This window comes from Zalophus californianus, chromosome 9 (genome assembly GCF_009762305.2).
Source record: "Zalophus californianus isolate mZalCal1 chromosome 9, mZalCal1.pri.v2, whole genome shotgun sequence".
Classification (NCBI taxonomy): Eukaryota; Metazoa; Chordata; class Mammalia; order Carnivora; family Otariidae; genus Zalophus; species Zalophus californianus.
The window spans coordinates 64,018,528-64,039,173 of record NC_045603.1 but is presented as its reverse complement, the minus strand read 5'-3'; the positions used below and the strand labels follow the sequence as shown (position 1 = coordinate 64,039,173).

Here is a 20,646-nt window from a genome sequence, read left to right as displayed (position 1 = left end):
AATGAAGGAGTACCTGGGTAGCTTTGTTGAGTGAATGTCCAACTCTTGGTTTCGGCTCAGGTCATGATCTCATGGGCTGTGAGATCAAACCCCATGTCATGTTGGGCTCACTCCTCAGTGGGGAGTCTACTTGAAGATTCTCTCCCTCTGCCCCTCCCCTGACTCCCTCTCCCTCTCTCTCTCTCTCTCTCTCAACTTTAAAAAAACACATAGAGAATTAACATACACAGTAGTCATGGCCTGTACATTAGGAGGGGCCTAAGCTCCCTTGCTTTATCAAGGAAGAGGGGTAAAACTGCCAATCAATAGAATTTTGCAAGTCAAAAATAGGTGTTATAATCTCCAGGGAAGCTGTTAAATTAAGAGAATAGTCACGACATGCTGCAGCCTGGATAAACCTTAAGAACATTATGCTATGTAGTGATCCAAAGGGCCACGTGCACCCCAATGTTTATAGCAGCGGTGTCCACAATAGCCAAACTATGGAAAGAGCCTAGATGTTCATCAACAGATGAATGGATAAAGAAGATGTGGTGTATATATATACAATGGAATATTATGCAGCCATCAAAATTTGAAATCTTGCCATTTGTAACGACGTGGATGGAACTAGAGGGTATTATGCTAAGCGAAATAAATCAATCAGAGAAAGACAAGTATCCTGTGCTCTCACTGATATGAGGAATTTGAGAAACAAGACAGAGGATCATAGGGAAAGGGAGGGAAAAATGAAACAAGACGAAACCAGAGAGGGAGACAAACCATAAGAGACTCTTAATCTCAGGAAACAAACAGGGTTGCTGGAGTGGAAGGGGGTGGGAGGGATGAGGTGGCTGGGTGATGGACACTGGGGAGGGTATGTACTATGGTGAGCGCTGTGAATTGTGTAAGACTGATGTATCACAGACCTGTACCCCTGAAACAAATAATACATTATATGTTAATTAAAAAAATTTTAAAAATTATGCTAAGTGAAATAAGCCAGTCATAAAAATACAAATACATGATTCCACTTATAGAAGGTATCTTCAGGAGTCAAAGTCACAGAAAGTAGAATGGTGATTGTTAGGAGTTGGGGGTTATGGGGTATAATGGGATATGGGGAGTTTAATAGATACAGAATTTAAGTTTTGTAAGATGAAAAAGTTCTGGAGAGTAGGTGTATAATAATGTGAATATACTTAACACTACTGACTATATACACTTAGAAATGGTTAAGATGGTAAGTATTATGCTGTGCTTTTTTTTTTTTTTACCAGAATAAAAAATAGAATTAGACACTTAACAAAAGAAAACTGTTCTGAATGTGGATATATTAATATTCAGCCAAAGTAGATTTTAAGGCAAAAAAACATGATTAGGGATAAAGGAGGGGCACTTCATAATGATAAACTATTTAATTTAACAAAAAATAATTTTAATAACAGATTTAGATTTTTAAAAATTATTTATTTGAGAGAGAGCACAAGTGGGGGGAGGGGCAGAGAGGGAGGAGAAGCAGACTCTCTGCATAGCAGGGAGCCCAATGGGGTTTGATCCTAGGACCCTGAGATCAAGACCCTAGCCAAAGGCAGACCTTTAACTAACTGAGCCACCCAGGCACCCCTCTAATAACAGATTTAAAACAAAGATTTACAGAACTAAAAGAGAAATACATAATTATAGTAGGAGATTTTAATACAGATCTCTCAGTAACTGACAAAACAATCAGATGAAGAATTAATAAAGATATAAAATAAAATATTTGAATGATATGACTAGCAAATGTGATGTAATTGTCATAATTAGAACAGTATATCCAACAACTAAGTATATATATGTTTATTACTTCTTTTTTTTTTTTTTTTTTAAGTAGACTCCATGCCCAGCATGGAGCGCAGTGTGGGCCTTGAACTCACAACCCGGAGATCAAGACCTTAACTGAGATCAAGAATTGAACGCTCAACCGACTGAGCCACCCAGACACCCCTGTTTCTTACTTCTTAGGTGTGTCTAGAACATTTTCAAAAATTAACCATATACTGGGCCATAAAGCAAATTTCCACCATTTTTAGAGAATGAAAATCATACAGATTGTTATTTGACCACAGTGCATTTAAGCTAGTTATCCAAAAGTTGATTTGAAAATCTCCAAATATTTGGGTATTAAGAAATAATACGTCTAAATAACAGATAAAAAAATCAAAATGGAAATTAGAAAATATTTTAGCTAGAGCAATAATAGAAATTTATACAGAAGAACTTATAATGTGCAGCTAAAACCATGTTTAGAGGGGTTTTTAAAGTTTTTTAGGTTTAAATGTATATATAAGAAAAAGAAGATAGGCTGCAAACCAGTGAGCTAAGTTCTAAGGAAGTTAGGGAAAAAACAGAAAATTAAATCCCCCAGAAAAATAGAGAGGAAATAAAATGATTCTTGAAGAGTTGGATTCCAGTATTTATGATATTCTTCCCTTTTCCTTGCTTTGTTGTAGTTGTTAGATTTCCAGTTGTCGAGAAGTAATGAAGCAGAAGAGTTAACTATGCGAGGTGATGATTAATTGTTTTGGTCTTGGTCATTATTCCAACAGTAGATATGTATATCAGCTCATTACATTGTACACTTTAAATATATATAATCATATTTGTCAGTTATTAGTAAGGTTGGGAAGAAAAAAAGTAATGAAGCAAATATTTTGGTCTTGTTTTCTGGCCTTAAAGGAAAAGGTGTAAGCATTCACCATTACATTGATGCTTGCTGTATGATTTTTGTAGATACCCTACATAGAAAGCCCACAGAATATTAACCATTAGAATTAGTGATTTTAACAATGTCGTTGGATATAAAATCATTCTACAAAAAACAATCACACCTACTTATACCAGCAGTAAGTCATTAGAAAATGAAATTTAAAAACAGATGCCATTTACAATTGTACCAAAAGTATAACATAGAAATAAATTCAATGAAAGATATGTAAAAACACTATTAAAAATGATAAAGCATCATTGGAAGAAATGAACACTTAAATCGAAGGGTATACCATATTCATGGATCAGAAGACTCAATATTTTGAAGACAACTGTCCTCCGAAATGGATTTATAGACTTAGTGCAATCCTAATAAAAACCCCAACATTATTTTTTTTTAAGTTTTTATTTTTTTTACTAGTAATCTCTGTACCCAATGTGGGGCTCAGACTCACAAGCCCAAGATCAAGAGTCGCATGCTCTTCTGACTGAACCAGCCAGGCACCCCACCACCAATGTTATTTTTTTGTGGAACTTGACAAAGTGATTCTGAAATGTATATGATAATGCAAAGGGCCAAGAATAGCTGAAGAATTCTTAACAGCATAGTCAGAAAACTTGCCGAATTCGATACCAAGACTTATCGTGAAGCTACAGTAATTAAGACAATATGGTATTACCATAAGATGGAAATATAGATAAATGAAACAGGCCCGAAACAGAGCTATTCATATATGGAGATTTTATTTACCTAAAAGGTAGTACTGCAGGGGCGCCTGGGTGGCTCAGTCGGTTAAGCGACTGCCTTCGGCTCAGGTCATGATCCTGGAGTCCCCGGATCGAGTCCCGCATCGGGCTCCCTGCTCGGCAGGGAGTCTGCTTCTCCCTCTGGCCCTACCCCCTCTCATGCTCTCTCTCTCTATCCCATTCTCTCTCTCAAATAAATAAATAAAATCTTTAAAAAAAAAAAAAAAAAAAAGGTAGTACTGCAGAACTTTGAGGAAAAGGTTATCTTTTTTCACTTAGAAATCCATATGGAAAGGGGCGCCTGGGTGGCTCAGTTGGTTAAGCGACTGCCTTCGGCTCGGGTCATGGTCCTGGAGTCCCGGGATCGAGTCCCGCATCGGGCTCCCTGCTCGGCAGGGAGTCTGCTTCTCCCTCTGACCCTCTTCCCTCTCGTGCTCTCTATCTCTCATTCTCTCTCTCTCAAATAAATAAATAAAATCTTTAAAAAAAAAAAAAAAAAAAAAGAAATCCATATGGAAAAAAATACAACTCTTTTCCTTTACTTCATACCTGTAAAGCAATTCAGGGTTTAGATGATAGACCTAAATGTGAAAGGTAAAACAATAAAGCTTATAAAGGATAATTTAGAAGAATATCTTCAAGACCTCAGAGAAGGAAGTATTCTTGTGTTTTTAAACATTTCTTATTTATTTATTTATTTATCTATTTTAATGATTTTATTTATTTATTTGACAGAGAGAGACACAGTGAGAGAGGGAACACAAGCAGGGGGAGTGGGAGAGGGAGAAGCAGGCTTCCTGCTGAGCAGGGAGCCTGATGTGGGGCTCAATCCCAGGACCCCGGGATCATGACCTGAGCTAAAGGCAGACGCTTAACGACTGAGCCACCCAGGCGCCCCTGTTTTTAAACATTTTTTAAAATGTCTTAATGGAGTTTGTTTTTTAGAACAGTTTTGGGTTTACAGCAAAGTTGAGGAGAAGGTTCAGATTTCCTGTATACCTCCTATGCCCAAACATACGTACCCTCCCCCATTATCCATATTCTCCACCAGAGTGACACATTTGTTACAGTGGGTAAACCTACATCGACACAGTATTATCACTCAAAGTCTATAGTATACATTAGGATTCTCTCTTGGTGTACATTTTTTGCATTTGGACAAATGTTTAAGGACATGTATCTGCTATTATAGTATCGTACAGAGGAGTTTCACTCCTCTAAAAATCCTCTGTGCTCTGCTTATTAATCTTTTATTCCACTTAACCCCTGGAAAATACTGACCCTTTGACTGTTGCTATAGTTTTGTCTTTTCCAGAATGTCACATAGCTGGAATCATACAGTATGTAGCCTTTTCACATTGACTTATTTCAATTAGTAATAAGCATTTAAGTTTCCTCTGTGTCTCTTCATGGCTTGTTAGCTAATTTCTTTTTAGCACTGAATAGCATTCCATTGTGTGGATGTGCCACAGTTTATTTATCCATTTACCTACTGAAGGACATCTTGGTTGCTTCCTATTTTGGCAATTATAAATAGAGTTGATATGGGTATTAAAGAGGGCATGTGTTGTGATGAGCCCTGGGTGTTGTATGCAACTAATGAATAGTTGAACACTACATCAAGAACTTATGATGTACTATATGTTGGCTAACAGAACATAATAATAAAAATAGATAGGTAGATAGGTAGAGTTGATATAAACATCCATTTGCAGGTTTTTGTGTGGGCATTAGTTTTCAGCTCCTTTGGGTAAATACCAAAAAGAGTGATTGCTGGATATTATGGTAAGTTTTGTAAGAAACTGCCAAACTGTCTTCCAAAGTGTCTGTACCATTTTGCTTTTTTACCAGCAATGAATGAGAGTTCCTGTTGTTCCACATCCTTGCTAGCATTTAGTGTTGTCAGTGTTCTGGATGTAGGCCATTCTAAGAGATGTATAGTGGTATCTCATTGTTTTAATTTACATTTCCTTCATGACATATGATGTGAAGCATCTTTTCATATGCTTGTTTGCCATCTCAGTATTTTTCTTTGGTGAGGTGTCTGTTAAGGTCTTAGGCCCATTTTTTAAATTATGTTGTTTCTTATTGTTGAATTTTAAGAATTCTTCGTATATTTTGAATAACAGTCCTTTATCAGATGTCTTTTGTAACTATTTTCTCCTAATCTGTGGCTTGTCTTTTCATTCTCTTGACAGTGTCTTTTGCAGAGCAGGAAGTTTTAATTTTAATGAAATTCAGCTTATCAATTCTTCCTTTCATGGATTGTGCCTTTGGTGTTGGATCTAACAAGTCATTGCAAAACCTAAGGGTATCTAGATTTTATCCTGTTATCTTCCAAGAGTTCTGTGGTTTTGCAGTTTACACTTAGGTCTGTGATCCATTTGGTGTTAATTTTTGTGAAGGATGTAAAAGTCTGTATCTCGATTCATTTTTTGCATGTGGATGTCTGGTTGTTCTAGCACCATTGTTGTGAAGACTTTGTTGCATCCATTGTATTGCCTTTGTTCCTTTGTCAAAGATCAGTTGCCTTAAATCCATGTCAGTCTGTTTCTGGGCTCTCTATTCTGTTCCATTGATTTTTTTTTTTTGGTCTATTTTTTTTCCACCAATACTACACTGCCTTGATTACTGTAGCTTTATAATATGTCTTGAATACATGTAGTGTCAGTTCTTCAACATTGTTCTCCTTCAGTATTGTATTGGCTATTCTATGTCTTTTGCATCTCCATATACATTTTCGAATCACTTTGTCGATACCCAAAAATATGTTGCTGGAATTTTGGTTGGGATTCCATTTACTCTATAGACCAAGTTGGGAGGAACTGACATCTTGACAATATTGAGTCTTTCTATCTATAAACATAGAATGTCTTTCATTTATTTAGTGCTCTCCTTTTTTTCCTCAGAGTTTTATAGTTTTCCACATATGGGTCTTATGCATACTTTGTTAGATTTATATGTAAGCATTTTGGGGGTGCTAATGTAAATGGTATTGTATTTTTCATTTCAAATTCAAAACACTTCTTCGTTGTTTTTATATGGGAAAGTGATTGACTTTTGTATATTAACCTTGTAGCCTGTAACTTTGCTATAATCACTTAAAAGTTCCAGGAGTTTTTAATAACATTTTTTAAATTTGTTATTGAAATTTTTAAGCTTATAAAAAATAGAATAATATAATGGACTACCAAATACTCATAACTCAGGTCCAATAATTAACAACATATGGCCAATCTTTTTTGTCTGTACTTTTATCCACTCCCAGTGGATTATTTTGAAGCAAGTTTCTGACATCATCTCAGGGCAAGAGTTTTTAAGTAGACATAAAAAGCACTAATCATAAAGGAGAAGATTTAATATCAATGCAGTATTACATTAAAATTAAGAATTAGGGACGCCTGGGTGGCTCAGGTGGTTAAGCATCTGCCTTCGGCTCAGGTCATGATCCTGGGATCAAGTACCACATCGGGCTCCTTGCTCAGCAGGGTGGCTACTTCTCCCTCTGCCTGCCATTCCCCCTGCTTGTGCTCTGACAAATAAATAAATAATTTTAAAAATAAATAAAATCTTTAAAAAAATTAAGAACTTCTGTTCATCAAAAGGTACAGTTAAGAGAATTAACAGGCAAGTCACAGAATGGGAGAAGAAATTTGTATCATGTTTAAATGATAGAGAACTACTACAGATCAATAAGAAAAAGACAATTCTCCCTCCAAAAACTGGACAAGAGTAGGAAAGAGAATAATGAAATGGCAAATAACATACTGTGAAGGCGCTCAGTCTCTTTACAAATAAGTGAAATGCAAGTTGAAACAGTGAGATACTATTACTCTTGCACTGGAATGGCTAAAATTTAAAAGATTAACGATACCAAGAATGTGAGTATATGGAGTAATAGAAACTTTCAAAAACTGCTAGTGGAAATTTAAATTGGTACAGCTACTTTGAGAAGCTGTTTGACATATGTGCTAGAATTAAAGATATGCATACCTTATGACTTAGTTCTGTTCTTGAGTATTCAATAGAAATGCATTCCCAGGTACACCAGGAGATTTGTACAAGAATATTCTAAACAGCATTTTTTGTGTTGGCCAAAAACTAGAAGCAACCCAGTTGTCCATCATTTGTCTAGCAGAAAGCCCAACTGTTCATCATTTATCCCTCGGTTGTCTAACAGAATAGATAAACAATGACATAATCATACAATGAAATATCATTCAAAAATATGCATGAATCTTACACAGTGTTGAGCAAAACAATCCGTGCACCAAAAATAAAATACATACAGAATTATTCCTAAGATAAAAGTAGAACTGTACCTTAATATTTAGATATATCTTTTTCGGTGGTATCAACTATGAAGAAAAGAAGTTTGGAGGGTGGTACCTTTGGCGAATAGGGAGATAAAATGAGAGGGGGGCAATGAAGAAGACTTCTGGGGTACTAGCAGTTTTATTTCTTAACCTGAGTAGTAGTATTTGACTGTTTGTTTTGTGATAAATTATTAAGCTGTGATACTTTGTGTGTGCGTGCTATAAATATTACATTTCACAATAAAAATTTTTACTTTTTATTTTTTAAAAATATGTATTTATTTATTTTAGAGCAAGTGTGAGTTGGGGAGAGGGCATAGGGAGAGGAGAGAGAATCTCAAGGAGACTCCGTGCTGAATGTGGAGCCTGGTGCAGGGCTCGATCTCATAACCCTGAGATCATAACCTGAGCCAAAATCAAAGATTTGGATGCTTAATCGACTGAGCCACCCAGGCACCCCCACAATAAAAAATTTTTTTAAAAAGATGTTTTATTAGGACAGAATGAGCTTAAGTGTATTATTTAGGTAACATGTGCCTTACCTTCACAAGTATAACACTTAAAAGCTAGTATCTGCCTTGTGGTAATTGTAACAATTATTTGGAAATAGAAATATTTATAATCAAAGTAGATAACTGATACATTTTTTTTTTCAGTTTAAGAAAGAAGAAACAGACAGATTTAATTCTTATTTGCATGAAGGCTAATGAGTAAAGAGTGACAGATTTTGCCGTGCTGTGGTTTTTTGAGACAGGTTGTTTTGTTAGAGATAGGTTATGCAATTAGAATTACTTGTTCATTTCTGTACTTTGAAGCACGGGGATTGGGATGGGCTGGAAAGGGAAGGTATTCACTGTTTTACAGTGCTAGCAGGAACATCTAAAGCAAGGTCTTTTACAGTGACAAAAGAATATCTCTCAGATCTAACTGAAATTAGTTCTACATATGAAATGAAACACACTGTTTAAAAAATTATTTCCTTCTCCTCGCTCTTCTTCAGATTCTCAGGAATTCTGCCAGCTAGTCTGTACTGAGCTTAGTAATTAAAGATTTGTTTGACTTTTAAATAATCATGGCTCTTAAATATTTTAATTACATTGACTTATTGGAATTGAGTTTCTTTCCTAAGATAGCTGTTGAATTCTTTTTTTTTTTTTTAAGATTTTATTTACTTGTTTGACAGAGAGAGAGCACAAGCAGGGGGAGTGGCAGGTGGAGGGAGAGGGAGAAGCAGACTCCCCGCTGAGCAGGGGGCCCGATGTGGGGCTCCATCCCAGGACCCTGGGATCATGACCTGAGCCACAGGCAGATGCTTAACCAATTCAGCCACCCAGGCACCCCAAGCTAGTAGAATTCTTGAGAATCTGAAGGACAGTGAGGAGTAGGAACTATTTTTTTTTTTTTGATTGTACATTCAGTTCACCCAATCCATCTTAAAGCCCAGAACTATGGCATATATGGTAATAATATACAGGAATTAACAATCTCATTAAATAGAGAAATTTTATTGAAATCTAAAAATGAGGATTTGACTTGTAAAAGAGACAGAAAATAGGCCATTGGTAGCTAAAACTATGTTTTTCTTCAGACTTAAGTGACCAGCTCACACAGAGGCATTTTATAAGACTTGATTCATTTGCAGACTGATTTTCTAATTTTTAGATTATCCAGAATCCTTGCTTTCTCTTTTTTCTCCTGTTTTTACTGGCTGTTCATCTTTTAACCATGTCACTACTTTTTTCTTTAAAGATTTTATTTATTTATTTGAGAGAGAGAGACAGAATGCTTGGGAGGGGTAGATGGGGAGGAAGAGAATCTCAAGCAGACTCCACGCTAAGTGTGGAGCCCGATGTGGGGCTCAATCCCAGGACCCTGAGATCATGATCTGAGCCAAAACCAAGAGTCGGCTCCCAACCAACTGCACCACCCAGGTACTCCACAATTTATTTTTCCCTTTCCCCAAAAGCAGGGAGAGATTAGCAAGTAGAAACATAAAACTCCTGACAGTCTTTCTCGCTACTTGGAAATAAAGATTTAACTAAATATTTAATTTTTATTCTATTTTAGTGCCCCATTCCATTAAAAAGTTTGCAAGTTGGCTGTAAATAGATATCAAAATAATCATCATGTGGCTTCATAATTTTTTAAGTAACTTTGAATTCATGTAATCTCTGGAACTATATATAAGATATTGTGAATAAGACATTAGTTCAGAGATGATCTAGAATCAACAAAGAATGTGTAGTGATCTCAGTAATTGATGATTTATTTGTTCTTTTAAAAAAAAATCACAGTTCTCAAATGCTTTAATTTTCTTAATTTATGAAATTGAGTTTTTTTCCTGGAAAAGGTGGTAGAATTCCTGAGAATCTGAAGGACAGGATGGAGTAGGAAAGAATTTTTTTTAAGCTATGCATTTAATTTTATATGTGGGAGAACTAATTCCAAACTAATGGAAGATGGCATTAAGATGGAAGAGTTTGGGTGTTAAAATCAGTATCATTGCCCCCTGGCAGTTCTCTAGAGTACATTACTAAGAAGGTTTTTGAAAGGTGGATAGAATTTCCTATCCAATCACCATTCGTGGAGGAATTTATTATTTGAACCAGTAAACCTTTTAAACAAGACCCTCAAGAATTCTTGGAACTTAAAAAAAAAAAGAAGCTTATTCTGTTGCACTTGATGGAAACCTAGGAAAATCTATTGGTGAGAGTAAGATAGGCTTCAGTTGCTTGTTTGTGTCTTTAATAAAAACCCTGACTTTCCAGCAAGCTCTACCTGGAAAAATCAAAACTCATTCTAGAAGTTTGGAAATTTCCCAGTGTAATTGCTTTGTCTTATAAGAAGAGTCACAACATCCTTTAGAATGTAGTTGAAGAAGCACTCAAAGGGGCAAAGTAAAGAAAAACATTAACCAGCTGTTAAGGCTGTATGACAAATAAAGGAAAATAAAGCAGGAAAATAAAAGGCCACTTCCTTTCATTGAAGAGCCACTTAGCAGATGACTGGTAGTTGAAGTGTGGATTTTTCTGAACATGTAAAACATAGCAGTAGTCATCTGAGATGCCTAGGAAGGCCAGTTGATAAAACTGTAAGTCTGTATCCTTGCAATCTACTGAGAAGATTGTGTTTGGCCATCAGCAACCAAGATGGAAATTTTTTTAAAGATTTATTTATTTGAGAGAGAGAGCGCACGCACGCACGCATGAGCCAGGGGAGGGGCAGAGGGAGAGGGAGAAGCAGACTCCTAGCTGAGCAGGGAGCCTGACACAGGACTTGATCCCAGGATGCTGGGATCGTGACCTGAGTTGAAGGCAGACACTTAACCTACTGAGCCACCCAGGCGCCCCGCACAAATAAATTTTTTAAAAATTTCTGATTTTTCTCTCTGTCAAATAAATAAAATCTTTAAAAAAAATTTCTGATTAAAAATGATGTTAAGAAAATAACTTTTTCTAAGGTAAACTTAAAAATTTTAAATAGTAGGGATCCCTTACTGAGATTCCAAATTAATTCCTGCAATAAATATTTGGTAAACACCTACTGTGAGCCAAGTTAGGCATTGAGAATACACTGGTGAACAAGACAGCTATGGTTTCTGCTCTCTTAGAGTTTTATAGTCTAATGCAAGAGACCAGTAAAAAAAAAAAAATCATCTCAGTAGGATAGCAACTGTGCATTTAGTTTATTAAATTGCACAGTACTAAATACATATAATAGCCCCCCACAATTACCTACTATGAGGTGGAGATTATTAAAAGCTCTACTACTTAGGGTCCTAAAAAGGTTTAGCAGAGCTAATATTATGAACACACAGAGAGGCTCTTTGAAAGTACTGAAGTGAATTCAATCTGATTATGAGCAGGTTGTCTACTTTGTTGGAAAAACCTATCCCCAAAATTCCAGGTTGCTTACAGTAGAGAGAAGTATAGAGGGGACTCAAACCCAGGCATGGATTCTTACAAGAGCTACTGAATTTGTATCTTTGAATTTAACAACTAAAAATTTACAATTTTAGATTGCTTATGTGTTTTTCCATTAACATAGATGATGGCAAATTACTGTACTACCCCTTCTGACAAAGTAAAAAAAAAGATGGAATTATAATCCCTCCCAAAATACTTCAACTTAATTTTACAGTTATGAAAAATCAGTCATGGTACCATTTCTTACCCAAAGTCACACAATAAGAAACCTACAGCAGAATCAAGGATAGAGTCCAAGCTTAATGCTATATAACCTTAGTGCTGAACTCACCAAACATACTAGTTCTCAAGTTGCCATTATTTTAACAGTACGTTAGTATATCACCTTTCTTCTAAGGATCTCAGATTCTTGTTATTACTCACTGATACTCCTTACACATGCACAAAACAAGCTGGATAACAAAATTATTCATATTTCACCATGGTCAAAGAGAGGCCATAGAGGTAAGATCCTCCAATTAAATGCAAGTAAGCCCACAGGTAAGAAAGCCTAGATGTACAGATAACCTAACAGGGGTGATGATCACTTGTCATATTTTCTCGAATTGTATCAACTTCCTCTTAAAAATTAAAAGGTAGACTCAAGAGAAGAGGTTAAGTGCCAATTCTTACAGAAATGTATCTCATGAACAATTAAATAACTCCTTTAGCCTGAACACAGCCAATCAATACTCAACCACCTAAAAGAAAATAAACAGTCTTTTTTGTTTTGAAGGTTTTATTTATTTATTTGACAGCGAGAGAGACAGCAAAAGAGGGAACACAAGGAGGGGAGTGTGAGAGAGAGAAGCAGGCCTCCCGCTGAGCAGAGAGCCCGAAGCGGGGCTCGATCCCAGGACCCCGCGATCATGACCTGAGCTGAAGGCAGACGCCCAACAACTGAGCTACCCAGGTGCCCCGAAAATAACCAGTCTCTTGAAATTGTTTTTTCTCATGACAGTTTTGAGAATAATCCACACATAAATCACGAATAAAATGACAAGTGGAGTTCAGTTTCTTCATGTGCACTAATGACAAATATGGGGACAGGGGTTATATTATATAAATGTGAGTGCAAGGAGAAGAAAGTTACTGTCACAGACATGACTAGCTAAAGTTTAGAGTGTATTCACAACTTTGAAACTGAAGAGGTCACCAACTTCAGTTTCCTAGGTCACAATTTTCTCTTCTGCCAATTTACCACCTAAGCTTGGAAGAATTGTGACTGTTTTTGTAAGAAAAAAGATACATATATATATATCATATATATATTATATATATATATATATATATATATATGATAAAATGTGTAGATAATGAAGAATCAGGCTTGGAAGAAGAGCAAATCCTAGATGGGAAATTTAGAAAAACAACTATGTCAAAATGCCGTTTTGTAAGATGTCCAGTACGGGTATAGCCTTCTGGAATGCTAACACTTTTTTATATTTATTTCTTGAAGTTATTTAATAAACTTCCATCTTGGGTCACCTGGGTGGCTCAGTCAGTTAAGCGTCTGCTTTTGGCTCAGGTCATGATCCCTGGGTCATGGGATCGAGTCTCAGCTCCCTGCTCAGTGGGGAGCCTGCTTCTCCCTCTGCCCCTCCTCCCTGCTTGTGCTCACATACTCTCTCTCTCATTCTCTGTCTCTCTCAAATAAAATCTTTAAAAAATTTTTTTTAATTATTTGTGGTAAAACTTACATAAAATTTACCATTGTAACCATTTCTTCATGTACAGTTAAGTGGCATTAAGTACATTCACATTCTGTGCAACCATCACCACCATCCATCGCCACAGTGTCTTCATCTTGCCACACTGAAACTCTATACCTATTAAACAACAGCTAACCGTTTCCTCCTCCCCCATCCCCTAGCAACCACCACCCTACTTTTAATTTGACTATTCTAGGTATATCATATGAATAGAATCATACCGTATTTGTTATTTTATGACTGACTTATTTAGCATGATGTCAAGGTTCATCCATATTGTAGCATATGCTAGAATTTCCTCCTTTTTAATGCTGAATAATATTCCTTTGTGTGTGTGTGTGTGTGTGTGTGTGTGTGTGTGTGTGTGTGTACATAAACACGACATTTTCTTTATCCATTCATCTATTTATGGACACTTAAGAGTTGTTTCTGTATCTTGGCTAATGTGAATAATTCTGCTATAAACATAGATACATAAATATTTGTTTAGGTTGCTGCTTTCAGTTCTCTTATGTATATACTCAGAAGTGGAATTGCTTGATCTTATAATAATTCTATGTTTAATTATTTAAGGAACCACCATATAGCTTTCCACAGCAGCTATACCATTTGAAGTCCCCACCAGCAGTATATGAGAATTCCAATTTCTTCACGTGCTTGTCAACACTTGTTCTCTTTCTCTCTCTCCCTCCCTCTCACCCTCTCTTTTCTTTTGTTGATGGTCATTCTGATAGGTATGAATATAATCAGAACTTTTAACCAAATGAATTATAAAACATTTAATACAGTATGGTCTTCAGGTTAAATTATAGATTATCAACAGAATCAGACTGTGTTTCAAAGTTTGTAAAGATAATGTATTTAAAAAAGACACAGGTTCAGTTCCAGAGAAGACTTACAGATCGATGGTCAACAGGTACATGAAAAGGTGCTCCACCTACTAGATATCTACTCCAAAAGATAAAAATGTAGTGATCTGAAGGGGCACCTGCACCCTAATGTTTATAGCAGCAATGTTCACAATAGCCAAACTATGGAAAGAGCCCAGATGTCCATCGACATATGAATGGATAAAGAAGATGTGATATAGGGGACTAGGAAAGATGGCGGAGAGTAGGGGACCCTATTTCAACTGGTCCCTGGAATTGAGCTGGATATCTACCAGACCACTCTGAGCATCCACGAAACCAGCCTGAGATGTAAGAAGATCTGGATCTCTACAAACAGAATATCGCAGGCGGTTGGTTTCAAGGTACGAAGTGGGGAGCCGTGATTCCGCGGGCAGATATCAGAGGATAAACGGCAGCGGGAGGGTGCCTGGCCATGGGGATCCTACACCGCCTGTGAGCGACAGCCTCGTGCGCTGGGGACGGGGCACAGACTCGCAGACCAGTAGTGGCGGGGAAGGACTTTAGGGCAGCCCCCGGGGCGGAAACCCAGAGGGGCGGAGTGACGCGTGCGAACTGGGAGCAGCTGGCAGTTTTAGAAGCACAAAGGGCAGAGACGTGCCCCAACCTGGAGGCAGGACTGGGGGCACTGCGGAGGGGCACACAACCCAGGCCGCTGCAGTTTATGTCAACATGGACAGAAACAAAGACAGTGTGGCCTGGAGAGCTCACTGAAGAACAGACTGCAGTCTCTCTGCTCTGAGGCAGAGGGCTGGAAACGGTCTCTTCTGCTCTGACTCGGGGAAGAGACGCGGGAAGCCGCCAGAGAACAAAAGCCCCAAAACTGATTCCCGCTGAGCCCATCCCCCGCTACAGGGGGGCAGGGCAACTCTGCCCAAACAGGGTTGCCTGAGTAACAGCGCAGTAGGCCCCTCCCCCAGAAGACAGGCTGGGAAAACAAGAGGCCAGCAACCCTAAGGTCCCAAGAAAACAGGTGCATCTTGCTTGGGTTCTGGTCAATAATTTGGACTCTATACATTCCCTCAAACACCCATCAACAGAATGACTAGGAGGAAGAACCGCCAAAATAGAAAAGACTTAGAGATTATGACTTCTGCTGCAGATTTACAAATGGATGCAGATATAACCAAGATGTCGGAGATGGAATTCAGGCTAGCAATTGTGAAGACAATGGCTAGAATGGAGAAATCAATTAATGGCAACATAGAATCTCTAAGGGCAGAAATGAAAGCTGAATTGGCAGAACTTAAAAATGCTATCAATGAGATCCAATCCAATCTAAATAATCTAACAGCTAGGGTAAGTGAGGCAGAAGAACGAATAAGCGACCTGGAAGACAATATAATAGATAAAAAGGGAAAAGAGGAGGCCAGGGAAAAACAACTCAGAATCCATGAAAATAGAATCAGAGAAGTAAGTGACACCATGAAGCGTTCCAATGTCATAATAATTGGAATCCTGGAGGGAGTGGAGAGAGAGAGGACTAGAAGATGTATTTGAGCAAATTATAGCTGAGAACTTCCCTAATCTGGGGAATGAAACAAACATTCGCGTCCTAGAGGCAGAGAGGACCCCTCCCAAGATCAAGGAAAACAGGCCAACACCCCGGCATGTAATAGTAAAACTTGCAAATCTTAGAACCAAGGAAACCATCTTAAGGGCAGTTAGGGGGAAGAGATTCCTTATGTACAGAGGGAGGAACATCAGAATAACGTCAGACCTATCCACAGAGACCTGGCAAGCCAGAAAGGCCTGGCAAGACATATTCAGGGTACTAAATGAGAAGAACATGTGGCCAAGAATACTTTATCCAGCAAGGCTTTCATTTAGAATGGATGGAGAGATGCAGAGCTTCCACGACCAGCAGAAACTGAAAGAATATGTGACCTCTGAGCCGGCCCTGCAAGAAATATTAAGGGGGGTTCTATAAAAGGAGAAAGACCCCAAGAGTGATATACAACAGAAATTTACAGGGACAGTCTATAAAAACAACGTCTTCACAGGCAACATGATGACAATTAATTCATACCTTTCAATAGTCACTCTCAACGTGAATGGCCTAAATGCTCCCATAAAACGGCATAGGGTTGCAGATTGGATAAAAAGACGGGACCCATCCATATGCTGCCTACAAGAGACTCATTTTGAACCTAAAGATACATCGAGACTGAAAGTGAAGGGATGGAGATCCATCTTCCATGCCATTGGACCTCAAAAGAAAGCTGGGGTAGTAATTCTTATATCAGACAAATTAGATTTTAAACTAAAGTCTGTAATTAGAGATACAGAAGGACACTATATCATTCTTAAAGGGTCTATCCAATAAGAAGATCTAACAATTGTAAATATCTATGCCCCCAGCATGGGAGCAGCCATCTACATAAGCCAACTGTTAACCAAAATAAAGAGTCATATTGATAACAATACGTTAATCGTAGGAGACCTCAATACTCCACTCTCAGCAATGGACAGATCACCTAAGCAGAAAATCAACAAGGAAACAAGAGCTTTGAATGATACACTGGACCAGATGGACCTCATAGATATTTACAGAACATTCCACCCTAAAACAGCAGAATACTCATTCTTCTCGAACGCACATGGAACTTTCTCCAGAAGAGACCACATACTGGGTCACAAAAATCAGGTCTCAACCGATACCAAAAGACTGAGATTATTCCCTGCATATTCTCAGACTACATGCTTTAAAACACAAGAAAAAATTTGGCAGAAATTCAAACACTTGGAAGCTAAAGACCACTCTGCTCAAGAATGTTTGGGTCAACCAGGAAATCAAAGAAGAACTTAAACAATTCATGGAAATCAATGAGAATGAAAACACATCGGGCCAAACCTATGGGATACTGCAAAGGTGGTCCTAAGGGGGAAATACATAGCCATCCAAGCCTCACTCAAAAAAACAAAAATCCCAAATTCACCAACTAACTCTACACCTTAAAGAACTAGAGAAAAAGCAACAAACGATGCCTAAGCCATGCATTAGAAGAGAAATAATTAAAATTAGAGCAGAGATCAATGAATTAGAAACCAGAAACACAGTAGATCAAGATCAACGAAACTAGAAGTTGGTTCTTTGAAAGAATTAATAAGATCGATAAACCACTGACCAGACTTATCCAAAAGAAAAAAGAAAGGACCCAAATTAATAAAATTATGAATGAAAGGGGAGAGAGATCACGACTAACACCAAGGAAATAGAAACAATTATTAGAAATTATTATCAACAACTATATGCCAATAAACTGAGCAATCTGGATGAAATGGAGGCCTTCCTGGAAACCTATAAGCTGCCAAGACTGAAACAGGAAGAAATTGACAACCTGAATAGGCCAATAACCAGTAACGAGATTGAAGCAGTGATCAAAAACCTCCAAAAAACAGGAGTCCAGGGCCTGATGGATTCCCTGGGGAATTCTACCAAACATTCAAAGAAGAAATAATACCTATTCTACTGAAGCTGTTTCAAAAAATAGAAGGAAAACTTCCAAACTCATTCTGTGAGGCCAGCATTACCTTAATCCCCAAACCAGGCAAAGACCCCATCAAAAAGGAGAATTTCAGACCAATATCCCTGATGAATGTGGATTCCAAAATCCTCAACAAAATCCTAGCTAATAGGATCCAACAATACATTAAAAGAATCATCTACCACGACCAAGTGGGATTTATCCCTGGAATGCAAAGGTGGTTCAACATTCGCAAATCAATCAATGTGATAGAACACATTAATAAGAGGAGGGAGAAGAACCATATGGTCCTCTCAATTGATGCAGAAAAAGCATTTGACAAAATACAACATCCTTTCCTGATTAAAACTCTTCATTTTGACAAAATACAACATCGTTTCCTAATTAAAACTCTTCATTTTGACAAAATACAACATCCTTTCCTGATTAAAACTCTTCAGAGTATAGGGACAGAGGAAACATTCAAGTTCATAAAATCCATGTATGAAAAACCCATAGCGAACATCATCCTCAATGGGGAAAAACTGAGAGCCTTTCCCTTAAGATCAGGAACACGTCAAGGATGCCCACTCTCGCCACTGTTGTTCTACTAGAAGTCCTAGCAACAGCAATCAGACAACAAAAAGAAATAAAAGGTATTCAGATTGGCAAAGAAGTCAAACTCTCTCTTTTTGCAGATGACATGATACTTTATGTGGAAAACCCAAAAGACTACACCCACAAATTACTAGAACTCATACAGCAATTCAGTAATGTGGCAGGATACAAAATCAATGCACAGAAATCAGTTGCTTTCTTATACGCTAACAACACAACTGTAGAAAGAGAAATTAGAGAAACGATTGCATTTACAATAGCACCAAAAACCATAAGATACCTCGGAATAAACCTTACCAAAGAGGTAAAGGATCTATACTCTAGGAACTACGGAACACTCATGAAAGAAATTGAAGAAGACACAAAAAGATGGAAAAATATTCCATGCTCATGGATCGGAAGAATAAACATTGTTAAAATGTCTATGCTACCCAGAGCAATCTATACCTTCAGTGCCATCCCAATCAAAATTCCAATGACATTTTTCGAAGTGCTGGAACAAACAATCCTAAAATTTGTATGGAATTAGAAAAGACCCCGAATCGCCAAGGAAATGTTGAAAAGGAAAAACAAAGCTGGGGGCATCACATTGCCCGATTTCAAGCTATATTACAAAGCAGTGATCACCAAGACTGCATGGTACTGGCACAAAAACAGACATATAGACCAATGGAACAGAATAGAGAACCCAGATATGGACCCTCAACTCTATGGTCAAATAATCTTTGACAAAGCAGGAAAAAACACGCAATGGAAAAAAGACAGTCTCTTCAATAAATGGTGCTGGGAAGATTGGACAGCCACATGCAGAAGAATGAAACTCGACCATTCTCTAACACCATACACAAAGATAAACTCAAAGTGGATGAAAGACCTCAATGTGAGACAGGAATCCATCAAAATCCTAGAGGAGAACATAGGCAGTAACCTCTTTGACATCGGCCACAGCAACTTCTTTCAAGATACATCTCCAAAGGCTAGTGAAACAAAAGCAAAAATGAACTTTTGGGACTTCCTCAAGATAAAAAGCTTCTGCGCAGCAAAGGAAGCAGTTAGCAAAACAAAGAGGCAACCCACAGAGTGGGAGAAGATATTTGCAAATGACACTACAAGATAAAGGGCTGGTATCCAAGATCTTTATAGAAAGAACTTCTCAAACTCAACACCCAAAAAACAAATAATCAAGTCAAAAAGTGGGCAGAAGATATGAAAAGACACTTCTCTAAAGAAGACGTACAAATGGCTAACAGACACATGAAAAAATGTTCATCATCATTAGCCATCAGGGAAATTCAAATCAAAACCACATTGAGATACCACCTTACACCAGTTAGAATGGCAAAAATGGACAGGGAAAGAAACAACAAATGTTGGAGAGGTTGTGGAGAAAGGGGAACCCTTACACTGTCGGTGGGAATGCAAGTTGGTACAGCCACTTTGGAAAACAGTGTGGAGGTTCCTCAAAAATTTAAAAACAGGGCTACCCTATGACCCAGCAGTTGCACTCCTGGGTATTTACCCCAAAGACACAGATGTAGTGAAAAGAAGGGGGCCATATGCACCCCAATGTTCATAGCAGCAATGTCCGCAATAGCCAAACCCTGGAAAGACCGAGATGCCCTTTAACAGATGAATGGATAAAGAAGATGTGGTCCATATATACAGTGGAATATTACTCAGCCATCAGAAAGGATGAATACCCAACTTTTACATCAACATGGATGGGACTGGAGGAGATTATGCTAAGTGAAATAAGTCAAGCAGAGAAAGTCAGTTATCATATGGTTTCACTTATTTGTGGAACATAAGGAATGGCATGGAGGACATCAGGAGAAGGAAGGGAAAAATGAAGGGCGGGGGGAATTGGAGGGAGAGATGAACCATGAGAGACTATGGACTCTGAGAAACAAACAGGGTTTTAGAGGGGAGGGGGGTGAGGGGATGGGTTAGCCCGGTGATGGGTATTAAGGAGGGCACGTACTGCATGGAGCACTGGGTGTTATACGAAAACAATGGATCGTGGATCGCCACATCAAAAATAATGATGTATGATGACTAACATAACATAATAAAATTTAAAAAAAGATGTGATATATTTATACAATGGAATACTATTCAGCCATCAAAAAATGCAATCTTGCCATTTGCAACCGGTGTGGATGGAACTAGAGGGATTATGCTAA

At 37.8% G+C, this 20,646-nt stretch overlaps 1 protein-coding gene across 6 annotated transcripts in view; it reads left to right on the top strand.

The window, feature by feature from the left end:
- SPATS2 (spermatogenesis associated serine rich 2) overlaps nt 1-20,646 on the top strand; it is a 150,835-nt gene that overhangs the window by 90,129 nt on the left and 40,060 nt on the right. Inside the window, exon 1 of one of the 6 annotated variants that reach the window (XM_027594661.1) lies at nt 2,508-2,529. The exons of the other annotated variants lie outside the window; for them this stretch is intronic. Within the exon in view, the coding sequence (XP_027450462.1) occupies nt 2,523-2,529 (7 nt within the window). The 5' untranslated portion in view covers nt 2,508-2,522. Of the gene's footprint in view, nt 1-2,507; nt 2,530-20,646 lie in introns of those variants that run through there. 6 annotated transcript variants of the gene reach the window in all.